Source organism: Caretta caretta, chromosome 2, assembly GCF_965140235.1.
Source record: "Caretta caretta isolate rCarCar2 chromosome 2, rCarCar1.hap1, whole genome shotgun sequence".
Classification (NCBI taxonomy): domain Eukaryota; kingdom Metazoa; phylum Chordata; order Testudines; family Cheloniidae; genus Caretta; species Caretta caretta.
The window spans coordinates 249,103,762-249,123,261 of NC_134207.1; the positions used below are offsets into that span (position 1 = coordinate 249,103,762).

Genomic DNA, 19,500 nt, shown 5'->3' on the forward strand with positions numbered 1-19,500 from the left:
TATGAAAAGAATTTACATTTTAGATGGTGAGCTGCCTAAACAGCTACATGCAGTGAATTTTTAATGCTGCTTACTTCTGTTTACTGGCCATATTTCGGTTACTTTGCCGCTGGTTTGCTGTTTCAAAATCCATGAACATTCCACAAAGAGAGCCTCTGGCAGGAGAATCTTGCCTTTCTGTATGATATTACAAAATTTTGTGAGTGAAACTAATAAAACATTAAAATGTCAGATAACTGGAGTTATAGCAATCAACAAAATGTGTTATGATGTGCAGATGCTAAAGATTAATTATGCAGGTAAGGATATATTTGCAGGAAAAGGAGTGGTGCACTGGGTATCAAAACTTTATCAAATATAAAGCAACTAATCTTTTTTCCTTTACTATTCAGATTTTCATTTCTCTTAAAACTGTCCCTTCTTTTCACCATGAAGAATTCCCCAATGTACATTAAGAGTTCAAGGATCAGCGACAATACTCTGCCTTTAAGATGGCCCTGTTCAAATAGTGATTATTAGGTCAGATTCACTCAAGCTGGCAGAAGGTGGTATAAACCACCTCCCAATAGGAGGTTGGCCTCTACAGCTGAGGCGGAATCACTGGTTGAGAGGAGACATTGTAGCCCTTTGGGGACATAAGGCACAAGCTGAAACCTGCTGCTCTAAAGCCAGTCTAGTCAATGAACCAACTAAAGAGCTAGAATCCATGAACTCTTAAATTTTAGTTCCAGCTCTGCCAGTGACTCACTATGTGGGCTTTGAAAAGTCAATTGACTTCCATGTCTGAATCAATGTCAGAGTCGACAATATTTAGCTATCTTAGAAGAAGATTGCTAAGATTTGTTAGATAATGTTTGTATAGTGCTTTTAAAATGTAAGATGCTATAGGAGTGCTAAGTATCACTGCTATAGTGATCTGTAGTTTACATTAAATCAGAATGATTTGTCAAAATACATAAAATACTGTACAATTTACAATAAATCAAAATTTGTGCAGCAAGTATTATAAGGGAACTTACAAATCTGATCTATACAAGAGCATACATTAAAAGCTGACGCAGGAATGGTGAGCTTCTGCAAGAAATATAGGAAATCTGCACTGCAATATACTGACTCTTATACAGAAGGCTCTCACAAAACCTGCCCTCTTTTAAGCTGTGTCTGCACTAAAAATTAGGACCCATATTTCCACATTTATTGCCTTTTAATAATTAGATCAAATCTGCTCAGTTTACAAGTAAGAAGATGATTTTTCTAACTGCCAAATTACTACTTACTCAACCTGGAATCAAAGTCAAACTGAGTTCTGACAAAGATTCTGTAATCAGATTTTAGTTAAAAATGCAGTTGATGTTGCATTATCTAGAGAGAAACTCAGTCACTCTTCCATAGCTGTATTTGCCCTGAAGTACCAAGAGGAGTAAAAAATAATAAAAGCGCTTCTTATAGACCCAATCCAGCATTGTGATCTGCGTGGTTAGACTGTGTGAAGGTGAATCGGGGCCTTATGGCGGACATAGTCAATAAACTAAGCAGATCTGTCGAGGAAGAGGTTGTCATTTTACATAGTCACTTTTCACAGCAAAACTATACTTTAAAGATGAATTATAAACCAAAAATAAAAAATCGTGTTTGTGTTCTTTTATATTTTGGTTATTTTTTCCACCAGTAAAATGTTTTTTTTTTCTCTTGTTTTTAACATAAAAAATATCAGGTCCTGACTTCTCTCCTTCTGTTGGAGGACGTTGTTAAGACCTTTGAAAGACTGGGAGGGCGACACCATAGGAAGCTGAAACATGATCTGCAGCTCTCCCAGCCCTCCAAATGAGGGAACAGGGTTATTAAGTCTCGGCCTTTATACTTCACATTTGAATTCATTAGTAATATCTCTGAAGTTTTGGTTAGCTATTTTAAAGTTATGCTGCTTAGCCACAAAGCTAAGTGATTTACTCAGAACATTAGTTTTTTGCCTTTAATGGAGATCTTTAGAGCAAGCAGAAGTATCTTGTTTGCACAAAAGCTGCAATGCATTTAATAACAACACTTAGAAGATGAGCTCAATCACATACCCATGTTTGGTTCCTTTTCATGTTCTTTTTGAATTTGCTTTGGTAGTAAGGTACCAATCCTCTCATTTTCTGCATTAATTGCTCTTTGAATTTCTTCTATTTCTGATTTTTTGGAAACAGGGATCTCTCTTAGTCTTTCTTCTGAGTCTCTAGCCTCACTATCATTGTCTTCATCATCATCGTCATCAAAATCATCTACATAATCCTTTAAAAATAACACTACTTTTAATAAATGTTAAACAGAAATGAAATCAAAAAATTTAAATCATACTACTGGTGCTTGTGTCAAAATACTTTTTGTCTTTTTTTAAAGATGCATTTAAAAAAAAAATCCTATAGCTCAATACAATGAAGAGCAAAAAGAGTTCAAGAGCAATGATGCATGAAAATGGCCATAAATCCTCTGATCAGGAGTAATTTTAAAAAATAATTCTTTGATTTAAATAAATTACGTTCTCTTAAATGCTGTGATAAGCTTATCTGGATTAGCCATACCCAGTGTCTTGGAACAGAAAAACAGTACCTTTTTTTTTTAAAATCTTTTAAAGTGCATATCATAACAATATATGTGCTGGTGTGTGGTGCTGTAACTGTTTTATGAACATTTGTTTAAGCTGAGATGCATAACTCTTTGTGGCTTTGCACCTGTAGTCATCCCCAACTCGTGCCAATAAAACCTTTATACCAGCACACACCATTATGTAGTCTATAACAATATGGCATAAAATGGTCATATTAATGATGGAATAAATATATCTATTTCTGCAACCAATGAATAAAATGTACTTATTTTGCATCTTTCACCTCATCTTCTCTTTTCCCACTAATCTATATATGCTAGGACTGTGATAATCCAAACTTTTTAAACACTTTCTAACAGCCATCATTTAAAAAAAATAATCTAGATTCCCAAACCTGCAAAGACTTAGGCCCATATTTAACTTTAAGCACAAGAGTTGTCCCACTGAAATCAAAGGAGATATACCATATATACACACAACTTGAAATTGTGGTTTTGACTGAAATCAATGGGGCCAAGATTTCACACACAGACCCTAGATGACCACAGTCCACAATTTGGTTGGACATGGCTAGTAATAAAGGTCCTTGGGGCACACTTTTTTACACAACTTTCTTGGCTAAATTCTGGTAAATAGAGCTGGTAACCTTATTTTATTCTTCAAACCAAACTGCAAGTCCAATAAAAAAAATTAATATAATTTTTGTAAATTGCTACACTGAACACATTTTGGTGACCTACTGACATGTCAGACATACATGTCGAATTTAAGTTTTTCTTTCCGTAACAAGTGAGTAGGCCAAAATTCAAGACTTTTACTCAAAAAGGTTTGAATACCTGAAATCTAGTAAGACAGAATGATGATCCTTTGAAGACTCTGAATGGAAAGTCAAAGTTGCCCCTCCTGTTTTCTCCCTACCCCCAGACTCAGAAATTTGACTTGATTAAGATAAAAGCCTGGCAAGAAGTCTGAAAGGGCCACAATGTTACCAAAAAAGTAAAAGCATAAAACACAAACCATGTTATATTTGTTATTACAGCAAACAACAAGTTACACTTATGAATGATTACAAAAGGAATAAACTTATACATACTTCAAAATCATCTTCATAATTTGTCAAATAGTTATCACTGGTTTCCTAGAAGGGGAAATATAACAGTATAATAAATTAAGCCATTATATAAAACTTTACAATACACTGATCTTTTATTTGCCAGAACATAAATAGTGAATGGCTTAATTGTTATGTTCTCTAATAAAATTGAAAAATATATTTATAAAACTAATTACTACAAAGTCAGATCATAAATGGAATTACAGAAATATGTAGTAACAGGTGGTGATGATTGATATACAATAACAACAACACAAACAAACCACAACTGAATCACATTCTATGAATAACAGCTTCTTTTCTTATGATTATTTGGGGGGAGATTAAATGTGCTGGTTTCAACAAAGCCCCACACAAAGTTACTGTAGCTTTTATATTGGTATAACAACAGAATAAAACTGCCTTATTTCTCAGAGAACTAGACCGGAACATTCCTTATACACTATGTTAATTATAATGGGGTTCAAAGCTGATTAGTAATAAAGTAATCCAATTGTAAATTTGAACTAGGAAAAAGAGAGCCACAGATTAGTGGGCAAACAACAAATCTTCATTTGATAATAACTTAATCTAACAAGATTACAATATCAGCTAAAAGCAATACTGAATTTACTGAGAGAATAGTTTATTCTTACTAAAATGACTGACAAGAAGTAGCTGTGCTGGCTGTCCTTAACCCATTGCCCTCCAAAAGCCACCATTTCTCTAAATACCCGTGTCTGCTTTTAAAAAAAGCAATGAGCGACCAATTTATTAATTTTTTATAGCTATGCTCCCCCCTTTGCTATTCTGTTTTATTTATTCATAACTTTTACTATCAGAATGAAAGGGATTTTAAAAGATTTCAAAACAATAAAATTGTGCATTTATGAAAAAATGTACAACACCAGCACTTTTGATAATTCACATCAGTGGCCTACAAGTTAGTGGGTAGGATCAGGTATTTTTAGTGCAACAAAACCTTGGTCTCTCTATAGCTGTGCCAGTTTTTGAAAATCTCATACTAATTAAACTGCATAAAAATACTATGCAGAATTGTATTGAAAAAAACAACAACAAATGGAATTTAACTCACAAGGAAGGCTATTTGATAGTTCCATGCTCTCAAGAAATCAAGAGAAAATAAAATATATCAATTGTGCTTACAAGTTCTTCCTCACTTTTTTGCCTCTGCATAGGTTTCCATGCTGACACATGTTCACCTTGGTGTTGCTAATGAATCAAAATATAAAAACAATAAGAGAAAAGAAATGAAATGTGGCCCTGAACTAAGTAACTGAAAGAACCGATTGTAAATATATTAGTATTAATAATTCTTAACACTGAGCATTATATCATGCTTGCAATCTTCAATGTATTTTATAGACATGAAAGGCTGGCTGAGTCAAACCTAATACAGCCATCCAGAGTAATAAGGGGTAGTAAGATTCCAACCCCGCCCCCTTTACAGCTTTGTTAAAGATGTCTGGATTTTGGGTCCGATACATCTGTGCAGTAGGGGGCTGCACACCAGCTGCTTCTCCAGAGAGCAAACAGGTGTGGGAACAGACTCACACTGCCCAATGGTACTGGCTCGGAAAATGAAGGAAAGAAAGCTACACTCATTTAAGAGCTGCTAATAATTACCTTACACACACACACATACACACAGAGTAACGGCTAGTTTACACTAGAAGTACTACAGTGGCACAGCTGCCCTGATGCAGCTGAGCCGCAGTAGTGTGTCTGGTGAAGACTCTCTATGCCAACAGGAGAGAGCTCTCCCGTTCTCATCAAAAATCCACCTCTGCAAGAGGTGGTAGCTATGTCAGCAAGAGAAGCTTTCCTGCCAGCATAGTGCTGTCTATACTGGTGCTTAGGTCGGTATAATTTACGTCACTCAGGGGTGTGGATTATTCATACCCCAGAGTGACTTACATTATACTGAAGTAAGCTCTAGACCAAGCCTAAGAAGAATTTGGGGGGAATCATGATGCTAAGTCAAAATTCCTCCCAAGACTATTCCTAGGGCAGTGTATATATGCACCTCTCCTCCCACAAAGCTGTGTCTAAGGGTACAACCTAGCTTGGAGTAACTAAAAATAAAAATGTTTATGAAAACAAAGCTTGAAAGAAAATGACAAAAGGTATGTGATCACAAATTTAAAAACTGTAATAATGCACTCACACAAGGGGGCAGTGTTAAGCTTAACACTACAGCCTTAATCTTTCACTGCTGAGTACTTACTGTAAAGTTAAGACTGCACAGTAACACAATTTTTGTGTATGTAATGTCTTGCTTTTCCATGAGGCAAAGGAAAAGACCAGAAAAATAAATTACTTACCCTACAGTATATGTGGTTCTTCTAAATGTTGCAGTCGGCATGGATTCTACTTTAGGGGCACGTGTGCCTACTGTATGTGAGATTGGAGTCTTGTGAATAGCAGTGTCTGTTGGGGCCATGCTCATGCCCTGTGCCTTGTCATGCTTTCATATGGTGGGATAAAGGGCGGGTGGCCACAACCTTCCCGCAGTTCCCTCACAATTCGAAGTCCAAGTTTCTGAGGACTCAAAGATCCAGCCAGAGGTACAGACCAGTGGGTCAGGTACTTGCCAGGTTCCACCTCACTGCCACAGATGGCAAGAGGGAACTGTGGGAGGGCTGCGTTCACTCCACCCTTTATGCCTTTGCATAGGAGCATGAGGAGACACACGGCACATCCAGAGCCCTGACTGACACTGCTATTCAAAAGACTCTGATCTGGTATACATGAAGCACATATGCACCTAGAGTGAGTTCTACACTGATACATACTCAAAAAAGTTCCTTTTCCTGCCTGGCCTCTTGGGCTTTATTACCAACTGGTATAGCTTAATGCAACCATGAGGCCACACTAAGTTACATCTGGAACCAAGTCAGGCATCATGGAGCCAGTATTGGAGGAGACCAGAGATCCTGCACCAAGCACAGTTTGATCAGATCCAAGCTTCAAGGCCACAGTACCTACAACAACATTGGCTTGTCCACACTGTACATATGTTCTATTTCTATTATTTGTCAAGTGTATCTCACAAAATACTACATAAGTGCCAGGTGTGAACATTTACACTCCTGAAGGAATCTTTAACTTTATACTTTCCTCAATGTTTTATGACCTGACTTTTAAAAAAAATAAACAGTGTAATCTTAATGTTGCATTAAAAAAAGGTTTGCATTCAATATTCTATTAAAATCCACTTACTAAAATTATGTAGATTACTTACAAATGGCTCTGGTTCATAAATGTTTCTTTTTTAATCAGTTTACAATACATCCTTGACCATCATTCTTTACTTCTGGCCTGAACCAGATACACTTTCATCAATGGAAATCTATCCATTGACTTCCGTAGGTGTTGGAACAGGATCTACTTGCCAAAAAGTAGGGACCATAATTCTACATATGTAGATGCCAGCACAGTATTCCAAAACAGAATTTTAGATTTATTGGATGCTTCCGAGATATAATCTCAACATTACAGAATTCTATCCTCTGTAATCTTGCTGTTTGAAATATGCTAAAAATGTCTCAATAGTTAAAAGGTCTGTCTTGGTGAGTTACTGGTACACAAACTTGAACAAAATAAGTAAATAACTGTTATGGTATCCGTTCTGGAAAATTCCTCTAATTTATTTTGATCCACATGAGCCCTGATCCTATTCTTTGCATACTTTCATTTTTTTTTATCATCCCTGTGGCAACTATTTTACTGGATAGTTATGAATTACATTGAGGGTCTCATGACAGATAGAATAAGACGTTAATTTCTTTCTATTTAGCTAAAATCACATTTTCTCTGCTTATAACAACCGCATAGAGGAAGAGTGGAATTTTTATATTGTATATAAGTAAACGGGTTTTTCTTGTAATGTATGGTTAGAAACTTCTCCCACCTTTGGGGGGATTTTTTCCCCAAATGTGTAAGATTTTGAAAAAATTTTGAGTAAAGGTGGGATTCACAAAGACACTTAGGAACCTACACCCCAGAGTTAAGCAGCTAGGCCTGGGGAATAGGTACTTAAGTCCCCATTTTAGGCTCCACTGCAATCCATAAAGTGCCTACCAAACTCTTCAGGTGCCTAAATTTTGAGGGTAAAAGTTCCCTTGACACCGAAATTTCTGCCTCTGGGCATATCATTAGGTGGCAGGGGGTGGGAGGGGAAGAATTACTCTGTAGCCTGATGGTTAGGACACCCACCTGAGCTGTGATAGACCAAGGGTCCAGCCCCCTGCTCCACTTATTCTTTAATTATTTATCCACAGTGGAGTAGCTTCAACAGGAGAAATTGAGGGTGCACCATATCAGACTACCCAACAGCTCAATGGTTAGCGCACTCTCCTAAAAGGTAGGAGATCCCTGTTCAAATCCTTTCTCCCCCTCAGGAAGAGGGGGGAATTGAGCCTGGGTCCTCCCAGGTCCCAGGTGAGTGCTCTAACCTCTGACCTAAATGTTATAAGATAAATTTCACCTTCTCCTCCTCCAGCTGTTTTGTGTTCAGTTAGGAACCTGTCTGACATTCTTACAAGAAACACCTTAGGTGCCTAAGCCAACAAACTCCAGGAAACAAATTCCTGGTTGTGTATCACTAGCAGAAATAAGCACCTCCCTGCGGCCTGCACTTAGGCACCTATCTCTGTAAGAGGGGCACACTGATAAAGAATAAATCAATTTTCCTATACTTCATCCTGAAACATCAAAGTTATTTAAGAAATCTTTAATATATATATACAAATTACCATATCTACTTTAATCATGTCATTGTGTTGTGATAATTTTTAGTTGCATTACGTATAGTAACTACTATACTATATCACTAATTCTAACAAAATCCCTGTATTCTAATACTCCAAAACAAATAGTTTTACCCTTTGGCTCGTGTCCTCTTTTTTTTCCCTTTCAATGCTCTTTCCTTTATCTGTTGCACTCCTAGAAATAAACGGAATATCACTATGAATCTGCATTAAGTCAGAGGAAAATATTGTGTTGGGGGAAAACAGTTATTTTATATTAAAAAGTACTGAAGCCTTCCAATAAACTTCAATACTTCAGCAACAAAACCTAACAGCCATTGTATTCTGAGTTTCTTTCTGCAGGCCTCCGTGATGATGTGAGCCAAGAGCCAAGTGATTAATCAGCAAACAATTGCACAAACACTGCCCAGATATACTGTCTGACATGTCCTATTGCTATCCTTGAGTGGTAATTATAGAAAAAGTTAAGAAGAAAGAGTTAGTCCTGTACATTTACCGAGTATTACTGACATCATTGTCAGTAAATCAAAAATGGGCCAAGCCTGGCAATTGTTCTTTTATGCTGAGGTAAGAGATTTACATTCAAACTTGGTCCTTCATTTTGGGGTTAGAAGTGAGGAGGCACCACAGTCAGCCCCTGAAGAAGGAAAGAAAAGCAATAATTTGTGCTGCTCTTTAACTGTCCCTCCAATTATTCTGGAGGCAGAGTTTATGGATTTCAAATGAAGAAAGTCCACTCCCCTTCAGCCAAAGTAACAGGACAGTTCTTGAGACATATTATGGAACAGACTTACGGGTATGAAGAAAGAGAGGAGATAAAATATAAGTGGGATGGATTCCCACATTCCTGGGGAAAGAAATCCCTTTAGTTACATAGGCTTGAGAATTTAAAGTCAGAAAGAAAAATTACTTGCCTATAATTCTGCTTCTCTGAAGATAACATTCGAACAAGTTTCTTCATTCCTGGATCATAACTCTATAGTGTTGAATGCCCTCAATTCTTAAAGTAATTTTGTCTATGAGAATAGGGGTGGCAGAGTAGAGAGCAAGCCAGGCTGTTTGCTGGCCATCTTGTGCCACCCCGATAGATATAAATACTGCTCTGGCAATGTTACAGTCATTAACTTTGATGTACAGGAGGCAAAACTCCCAGGATGATAAACTGGCCAAGATCAAGAGAAACTGACTAGAATGTTTAGGCACCGCATTTATACCTTGCAGGGATGTCAGGTGAAGGCTCATGCACTACCTCAGTACCCTCAGAAGTCAGGAAATCCTACCAGTCTTTCACTAAAGAGCTAAGCTAAAACCTAGCAATGAGAATTCTGCCTGCCAGTATGTCTAGAGTTATATTCCAGAAGGCTGTATAGAGATTTGACATGGCTGATTCACTAAAGAATACAAGAACTATATTCTATCTTTAGTATGTAAGTGTAAACTCTATGATCACTGAAGGAAATAATTTATGCATATCACGCAGATCTTTTATCCCTCCTTGTCAAGACCCTTTTCCTTGGAAATCTGTATGTGTAGCCCTGAAATTGCTATCTAATTAATAATTTAAATGCCATGCCAGACTTGCAGCTAAGAAGGACATCTACAATTCAAAGAAACAATAAAAGGTGCGCTTCACAGTTTACCAAGTATCCATATGACTATGTGATAAACTGTCAGATGACAGACAAACAGATGTCTGGCTCTGAAGGTTCCTGGACTGTCTCACAATTTAAGTACAAGGAACAAATTAACCTATATTTTGCAAGTCTGCATCTCACCGCTCTGAACCAAAAATCAAAAGAATTCAACAGGAAGGAAAGCCTGAATATGCTTTTTAACAAATCATCTTTTTTAGGGCAGAATATGTAGGTTTTGTAATAATTTTAATGTACAAATTGCCTCCCAAAAGATTGTGATGCACACTGTAAATTATCTGTAGTAAAAACATATTTATTATTGAGTGACAACAATGCGCTTAACAATATTTGGGTAGTGAACTGTACCTTTCCTTTGTGACTTTCATACAAACAACATATATCGTACAGTATATAATAACGTTAAATATATGAGTGTACCTTTCATGATGATGGCTGGTTTCTTCTTCTCTTAAGCTCTTTCCTTGTTTTTTGTGTTCAGTCTTCTGTAAAAAATTGAAAGACTAGCATAATTCATAGTGACAGGTTTCAGAGTAGCAGCCATGTTAGTCTGTATCGGCAAAAAAACATGAGTACTTGTGGCACCTTAGAGACTAACAAATTTATTAGAGCATAAGCTTTTGTGGGCTACAGCCCACTTCATCGGATGCATAGAATGGAACATATAGTAAGAAGATATATATATATATATATATATGCACACACACACACACATACAGAGAAGTTGGAAGTTGCCATACAAACTGTGAGAGGCTAATTAGTTAAGATGAGCTATTATCATCAGGAGAAAAAAAACTTTTGTACTGATAATCAAGATGGCCCATTTTGACAGTTGACAAGAAGGTGTGAGGATACTTAACTTAGGGAAATAGATTCAATATGTGTAATGACCCAGCCACTCCCAGTCTCTATTCAAACTCAAGTTAATGGTATCTAGTTTGCATATTAATTCATAGTATTCACATTGTCAGAAATCTTCTGAGAAATAATGTATATGACCTTGTAATAAAGTATTAGCAGCAATATAAGAGGTTGCTGAGAAACAGTTATATTCCATTAACAAATCATGGGTCATCATGTGCTATCCATTTCTATGCTCCATTACTTGTAGGAAGCTCTGCATGAGGCCTCTCAAAGAGAAAGTAATTATGTTAAGCTAAGAAAATAGATAGCTGAAACATCAATTAAAGAAATGCCGAACATGTACAGAGAACTTCTCTTGAAAATGCTGAACATTTGCAAGTGATCCTTAAGGGCAACATCCTGCACTATGTTGTGTTTGTGCACAAAGGAAGGAGAGGGGATTGTGAACATCTTTCATTTGTGCAACCAGCAGGACTGAATTACCTCATAATGCTCAAGAACCTGAGGAGAATCTGGCTGACTTATTCGGGCTATGGGTTAGCACCTATGTTGCTTTCATCAGTACATACTTGATGGAAGCTTACAGTCCTCTTGTTCAGAGCAGCAGCAAAGTACACACTGCATGTGCCTCTGGCTCTTCTTGAGGAATCCTGTCCTAACCACTTTAGGATCCCTGTAGCAGAGGCTCTGCCACTCTCTCTGCTTCCCATGCTGCACCTGCCAGGGTGGAATTTATCACTTAATTTCTGTACACAAAGGGCTTGTCTACACTTGCAAATTTACCGAAATAGCTCAAGAGTGTCCACATAAGAGCTTATATATTCTGAAATAGGTATTTCAGCAAATCTCCAAGTCTAGACAAACCCTGAAAAATTTGCTGATAGTCAGTCATCTGACTTATGTCACTAATAAAGACACGGAATTACACGGGGAGCTGGTAGCAATTCCTATATTAAGGTTGCTTACATTCTCCTTTACCAAGGAGTTTTCCAACTTATTTTGAGAAGCTTTCACACCTTCTGTTTGCAGCAGGCCTTTGATATTCGGCAGGAGGAATCCCCTTGTACTACAGAAGTGATTTTTTGACCCATGACATTCCAATCAGATTAAAAATTGCCATTTTCTTTCACTCATGCAGAAAAATGTTGGCAGCATGCCAAAATCACAGAACACTCCAACATTAGGCTTGCATTTCTGTCAAAACAGCAGCAGCATCACATACTACACTGGAAACACCAGGGAGATGTTAGAGCAGTAGTAGTGAAGGGCTGAGGTTGGGGAACTGGGCTGTACTCTCCCCATAACCCTTGGAATCCAGCACTTGGCACCAGTAGCCCAGTTACCCCATTCCCAATTCCAGAGGCACCATTTGGGACAGAAGCTCCCCCAAATCCTGAGCAGACACAGAGAGAAAGAGGGCCTGGGCTCCCCCAACCACTGCCCATGGCACCACAAGACAATCACAGCTCTGGAGGCAACAAAAGTCTCATAACATGTTAATAATAGGTGGGATTTACAAAGAAGCCTAAGGGAGTTTAGGTGCCCAAAAACCAGTGAAATTAAATGGGAGTTGGGTACCTAACTCCCTTGGGCTCTTTTGGAAATCCCAGCCAATTTGTTTTTCTGGACGTCTAACAATCTCCTCTTCAGCATTTTAATAAGAAATTCAGGGTCCCAATGAAGAAACTGCCAGACTGCATTTGTGAAGAAGACAATCAGAATGCATGTGTGTGTATGTACATTTCAGGAAATATCAAAATTTATTGTCCCCTCAGGAAAAGCTTCATTCAATATTTGCCTTCCAAGTCCATATCTCTGGAAGTTCACTTCACCAGAAATCAGTATTTGTTTATTATGTTTTAACAAAGCATTTTCAAGACAGACTGGGTGTTAGATGAAATAAGAAGGTATCCGAAAAATGTTAACTACAACTTTTAAGTTTTACAAAAACTAACCTTAAGGTCTCTTTTCTTTCTTTCATTTTCTTCCCTCTGTCTTTTTTCATTATTCTCGCTCAGTTGTCTTTCTCTGTCTTCAATGGAAGATCCTTCTTTCGGTCTCCTTAACACATATTTTTCTTCCCCATCCTTTACAAACAATTCATGGCTTCTTTCTTTTGAAGGTCTCTCTTTTCCTCCCCTAACTGAATGTTCATGTTCTCTTTTATCCCTATGACTCCTCCCTCTGTCTTTATTCAGTTCTTGATCTCTGTGTGACTTGTGTCTATGTCCACCTTCTTCATCTTTTTTTGTTAAAAACTCGCCAAGACTATTTTTGCTCTCACTTTTCTGGAACAAGGAAAAATAATACAAAAAAAGTTACAGACTTCTCCAAAGATTTTTAATTAAAATGTTAGAAGTAACAGAATTCTATGATTCTAGAAATCAGGAATGGATACTCATATTAGGTCATCTAGTCCATCTCCTTGCCAGTATAGGATTATTTCTCCATACAATATATTGTCACGTGTTGTGTCTACTGAAGTTTCTAATTACACCAGCAATGGGGCTTCCAATACTTCCTCTGGGAGACTATACACCTCATTGTAATGGTGAACTCCCCTTTAGAGTATGAACTCTTCAAGCAGAGATGTAGCTCTTTGTTTTTTAACACATAATCTGTGGTAAAGCACCATGTACACTTACAATGCCAAATAAATAAATTAGTAATAAGTACATTAATAAATAATAGGTTAAACATTTTGCAATACATTTGTTTGATGATGCTGTACAAAAATAAATGATAGCTACATGTTTAAACAAGAACAACATATCTCCTTAAAGATTATTAATGGAAATGTTAAAAACAAATAACATTTAAACGTTTTCATGTTGAAAGTTAGATGACATTTCCCTTTTAATAAGATTAAATTACAATTAAAGAACTATGTTCAAATACTGTTTGGTTTTTTGTAACATTTTACATGCAAGCTTGCTATAAATACACTTCTTGGGATTACTCAGGCACTGGAGTTTTATCAAATTTATTCATTACATTTCACCTTATCTTATGCTATTATGAAACATTTCCTTACTTTTCCTTCCTTTACTTTTCTTTCTGTATGTCTTCTCTCTTTCACTTCATCCCTTATGTTTGCTTGCTCTAAAAAAATTATATATATAAAATTACTGAAGACATTTTTTTTTATTACACTAAAAACCCCCAGTGTAGTACATGACACATTACACCGATAGTATGTGGCACGTACTCCACATTTCAGTGACAGGGACCCTGAATCCAGCAATGTTAATGCAAATAGACAGAGTTGCCACCCTTCTCTCAATGGAATATATACACACATTGTACAAAATTCAAACCTACCACCTTTTTTTGGGAGGGGAGGAGTGGGAGAGATTTATTGGTAACAAATAATAAAACAGTATACACTTGAGCCTAAATTTCCCCCCCAAGATTGGCTGTATCTGGGGTTTTGCCTGAAGAGAAGCCCTTGAGAGAGACTCCATTCCCTCTTGCATGATGGTAGGAACTACGATACCGCCTGCTATCACTCATCTATAATTACATTGCAATTTCATGCAGAGTTCAGGCACCTGATAGCAGAATTACCCAAAGGAGAAGCTCTGTATTCATACAGGGACTTATAAGTCACCCACTATGTTAGAATTAATTAATCACCAAAAACTACTATACTCAGTAACTCACTGGGAAGGAAAAGAGGCAGCTGAGAACCTGGGAGCTTGAAAATGAAACTGGGTTATTGAGTACGATTTTCAAATGCACACATGGCAGCTAGGCACCCAGTGCCCATTGACATTACGCTCCCTGCAAGGACAGGAGTTTGGTTTCAGTCCATTTCTACCTATAAAGTGAAATACTTCAAAATATGCACAGCAAAGCAAACCAGCCTACCCAATTGATCCTTGCTTTCTCTTCTTCTGCGTTGTTCTTTATCACTTCCTCCATATGCTTTCAGGTTATTCTGTATAAGCATTTGCTTCAGCTCATCCCTCCTATATTTTCTGTCTCTTTCTTTATCACTCTCCTTCTCTTTATCTTTTCTTTTAATGTGTTTTTCCTTCTCTGCATCTTTTCCTTGGTCCTTGTCCTTAAATTTCTCTCTCTCTTGTTCTCTGTGATGATCTTTTCCCCTTTCTCTTTCTTTTAGCTTATCCCTGTCTCTTTCACTAGATTTAAATCTCTCTCGTTCACCTGTCCTTTCTTTTGCCTTTCCTCTGTCCTTGTCTTGATCCTTGTGTCTGTATCCTTTGTAATCAACCATGTCATGAGTCTCTATAGCTCTTTGCAGTTTCTTTTCCTTCTGTTTCTTATCTTCAGATTGACTATCTGACTGTGATACCTAAAAAGAGTAAAAATAAACTGATGCACAATTAAAATTCACTAATTTATTTTCATATAGTATTTTTATCCCAAAAATCCATAAGTGATTTATGGAACCCAGTTTCCAGAAATTTGTGAAAATGCCCACGTGTATACATGCCTGGATTGTGCATACAGTTACTACAATTAAGCTTGCAATCGTCATAATAAATTGATATACAAAGGGCAACTCAGATGCATGACTCATCATTTCCATATACTTTAACAGAACTGCTTGCACAACTTGGTGTTCATGTGTACAAATTACACATGTAAATATGCATACTTTTTTGTGCTAGTCTGAAAATTTAGCCCTATATCTTTACGTTGTGATCATGCCTTCTTCGTTTAGAAAATGTATCACACACCACCAATAATAAATAATAATATTATTAAATAATAAATTATAACAACATATATGTGGGCATCATGCAGCCACCTCTATGGCAGAAGATTGGCAGTTAGTTGACAACAGGCATAGAACATACCGTATAACGAGAGCTGGGAAAGAAACAATTTGGCCAAGAACTTAGGGAAAACCTAAAGTCCTATTTTTAAAAAGTCACGAGGGATGAAATCCTGGTCCCACTGATGCCCATAGCAAAACTCCCATTGATTTCAGTGGGGTCAGGATTTCAGCCTAGACCTTTCATATTTACGCAGAGCAGACAAGAACTTCTTTTTAAGTTGCATTCATACAGTAAACTGAATAAAACTTAATATATCTACCTAATAGGGATAAAGGGCTCAGTCACTCCTGCTAACATCAAAACCTTTCAAGTCTAGTACACAGACCACTAAGCCATCCCCACTGCAGGGCTATCATTCACTTCCATTGGTGTAACAGAACTAATCAGTTTTAACACTCTGCACATTCATGAAAAATGAAGATTCAGGCTCTGAACAGAAAAGCAGTTATTATCAATGATCTGGCCCATGTATTGTACATGTGACCTGCAGCGTAGTTTCTGTATAACTAAATAAAATATGCATTAACTGTTTCCTGAGTATCAGAAGATTGCCTTTCTTAAACTCGATGTTGAAATTCTCCCACAAATCCAATTAAATCTGAGCTGGGAGGACTGGAGTGTCTTTGCATCCTAAAATATAACATTAGTCACATTAATTTTACTAAAGAAAGCAGTCCAGAAAATGGCTAAATTGATTCTATAAATTTACAGAAGATGTTTACCCTAAGATGTTTCTTAAGTTCATCTGATTTCCAAGTATCTTCTTTGGTTCTTCTCTAGAAAAGGAATGACAAAGACATGCTAAAGATGGAATAATTGAGTTCAGGTGCAGAATAGCCACTTTGCATATTATCAATGGACATTTTTAAACTGAGGAATTAAGCCATTTATAAATATGTATGTACCATTAAATTTTAATTACATCACCATTAACTTGCTTAAGTGTGCCTAGGTATTTCAAAGTAGCTCAAGTCCACTATTTCCACCACCAGAAGGGAAAGTTGATTTTCCACACAGCAGTGGGTCCTTTTTGTTTTATTTCTGAGCACTGGAGTACAACAAAATTAAAGATAAGTTACTGCATACTCCAATTAAACTGACTAAGAAATCTTCTTGTTAAGTAATTATGTTCTATAAGGTGCTGACAATATTCTCCTATCCCTACTACTGCATAAGGTATAATGGGAATTGACATTATATATGTCAATTGACTGTTATATGAAATACTGGCATTTGGCACTGAAGTGAAAAAGGGGTATAAAGACAATCACAGTATAAATTCAGGCTTCCTCTGGTCTCCTTTCTTAGTAGGATAGCAACATTCCTTTTGTCATAGCTCTCAAAGTTATTTTCCTTAACTGGAAAGCTGCATACAAACTAAATCTCAGTCTGTGGCATCACTTACTACATAGCACTGCAGAATATAAGAAAGTTTATCTTATTAAGCATTTTCTCAACTTAAAATGGGTGCCATTTTCATTTAAAGGGATATGTCAGGACAAGTCTGGTTTCAAATTTAGGTTTTGTAAAAGTTATAAACACTAAGTCCAACAGAAATGTTTCCATTTATATATTTTCATAGTCACCTGCACAGAAAAAAATATTATGTACAAACAAGCCTTGAAAGAGTTATTATTTTTAAAAGTGTTTTTCTGCTTCTTTTTTTCTTCCTTTTTTTTTTTTTTTTTTTACACAGTAGAAATTCAGGTCTTGCCTAGCCAATATTTTTCCTAGAGTACTTTATGAACTGGTGACCTGCAGGATGATATCACATGTACCAAGGAAGTTAAACCTGGTTAACTGAGAGGGGAAGTGATTTTTAAGACTTAGGTTTTTGTTTTCTTTAGTTCTATCAACTAATTTTAACAAAAAGATGATTTTGTTATAATTCAACACACCGAGCCCTTAAACAATATGCCTAGAAAGATCCCAATCTACTTCTTTGGATCCTCCAAGGAGGCTGCTAGGAAAAACAGGGACAACATGAATTGAAATTCCTAACATTTCTAAAGTTAAAAAACGCAGAAAAAATTCAAAGAAAATAACTATAACTTTCAGAAAGAAAAGGAGTACTTGTGGCACCTTAGAAACTAACCAATTTATTTGAGCATAAGCTTTCGTGAGCTACAGCTCACTTCATCGGATGCATACTGTGGAAACTGCAGAAGACATTATATACACAGAGACCATGAAACAATACCTCCTCCCACCCCACTCTCCTGCTGGTAATAGCTTATCTAACGTGATCACTCTCCTTACAATGTGTACGATAATCAAGTTGGGCCATTTCCAGCACAAATCCAGGTTTTCTCACCCTCCGCCCCCACAAACTCACTCTCCTGCTGGTGAGAAAACCTGGATTTGTGCTGGAAATGGCCCAACTTGATTATCATACACATTGTAAGGAGAGTGATCACTTTAGATAAGCTATTACCAGCAGGAGAGTGGGGTGGGAGGAGGTATTGTTTCATGGTCTCTGTGTATATAATGTCTTCTGCAGTTTCCACAGTATGCATCCGATGAAGTGAGCTGTAGCTCACAAAAGCTTATGCTCAAATAAATTGGTTAGTTTCTAAGGTGCCACAAGTACTCCTTTTCTTTTTGCGAATACAGACTAACACGGCTGTTACTCTGAAACCTATAACTTTCAGGCAAGAGAGAGATCGATCAAATGTCTACACTGGAGCGGGACAGTATAATTTCCAGCTCAAGTAAACATACCCATGTTAGCTGTGATCAAATATGTTAAAAACAGAAGTGAAGCCATGGCGGTGTAAGCAGCAGGACAGTCTAGCTGCCCGAGTACCTACCCAGGGTATCAGATGGGACTGCAGTTTGGTGGCTAAGAACATAAGAATGGCCACACTGGGTCAGACCAAAGGTCCATCAAGCCCAGTATCCTGTCCTCTGACAGTGGTCAATGGCAGGTGCCCCAAAGGGAATGAACAGACAAATGATCCATGCCCTGTCACCCAAACCCAGGTTCTGGCAAACAGAGGCTAGGGACACCATTCCTGCCCATCCTGGCTAATAGCCATTGATGAACCTATCTTCCATGAATCTATCTAGCTCCCTTTTGAACCCCGTTATAGTATTGGCCTTCACAACACCCTCTGGCAAGGAGGTCTGTCTTGCTGCTCATGCACCGCAGCTATACTCCTATTATTAGTACACTAGCTCAATTAGAGCTAGTACAGGTATGTCTATTTGAACTGGAAATTACACTTTCAGCATAGATATACCTGTGACCCTAGGAGTCCCTTAATGCCACCTGGCAGAGGGCTCACTATACTGTAACTCATATCAGGCCTGACACACTGACAGTTTTGAGTTTCCTGAGCAGAACGTAACAATGCCCAAAAAGAAACAAGACAATTTTTTCCCCCCCATTTGCAGATTGCAGGGTCTGGGTGTGGGAGACTCAGCAGGGGGGTCTGGGTGCTGGAGGGGACTGGGGTTTAGTGGGATGGGGGTCTGGGTGCAGCTGGTTGGGGCTCATTGGGGTTTTGGCCTGGGTGAAGGTGGGGCTCATCGGGGGGGATCTGGGTGGGGCAGGCTCAGCGGGGGGTCTGGGTATGCGGGGCCTCTGAATGCAAGCGGGGCCTCTGAATGCAAGCGGGGCCTCTGAATGCAAGGGGTGAGGCTTAGCAGGGTGGGGATCGGGTGTGGGGGGCTTGGTGTGGTTTCTGGGTTTAGGGGG

General features: G+C 37.7%; 1 protein-coding gene across 8 annotated transcripts in view; it reads right to left on the minus strand.

Annotated features, from left to right (window-relative positions):
- DYNC2I1 (dynein 2 intermediate chain 1) overlaps positions 1-19,500 on the minus strand; it is a 50,291-nt gene that overhangs the window by 22,941 nt on the left and 7,850 nt on the right. The window contains exons 2-11 of one of the 8 annotated variants that reach the window (XM_075125982.1): positions 16,523-16,576; positions 15,163-15,310; positions 14,027-14,094; positions 12,948-13,280; positions 10,549-10,613; positions 8,591-8,651; positions 4,851-4,916; positions 3,684-3,728; positions 2,070-2,274; positions 75-177 (exon numbers count right to left, since the gene is read on the minus strand). In XM_075125982.1, coding sequence (XP_074982083.1) covers positions 75-177; positions 2,070-2,274; positions 3,684-3,728; positions 4,851-4,916; positions 8,591-8,651; positions 10,549-10,613; positions 12,948-13,280; positions 14,027-14,094; positions 15,163-15,310; positions 16,523-16,576 — 1,148 coding nt within the window. Of the gene's footprint in view, positions 1-74; positions 178-2,069; positions 2,275-3,683; positions 3,729-4,850; positions 4,917-8,590; positions 8,652-10,548; positions 10,614-12,947; positions 13,281-14,026; positions 14,095-14,862; positions 15,311-16,522; positions 16,577-19,500 lie in introns of those variants that run through there. The other 7 variants (XM_048837634.2, XM_075125979.1, XM_075125981.1 and 4 more) reach the window with 7 other exon arrangements.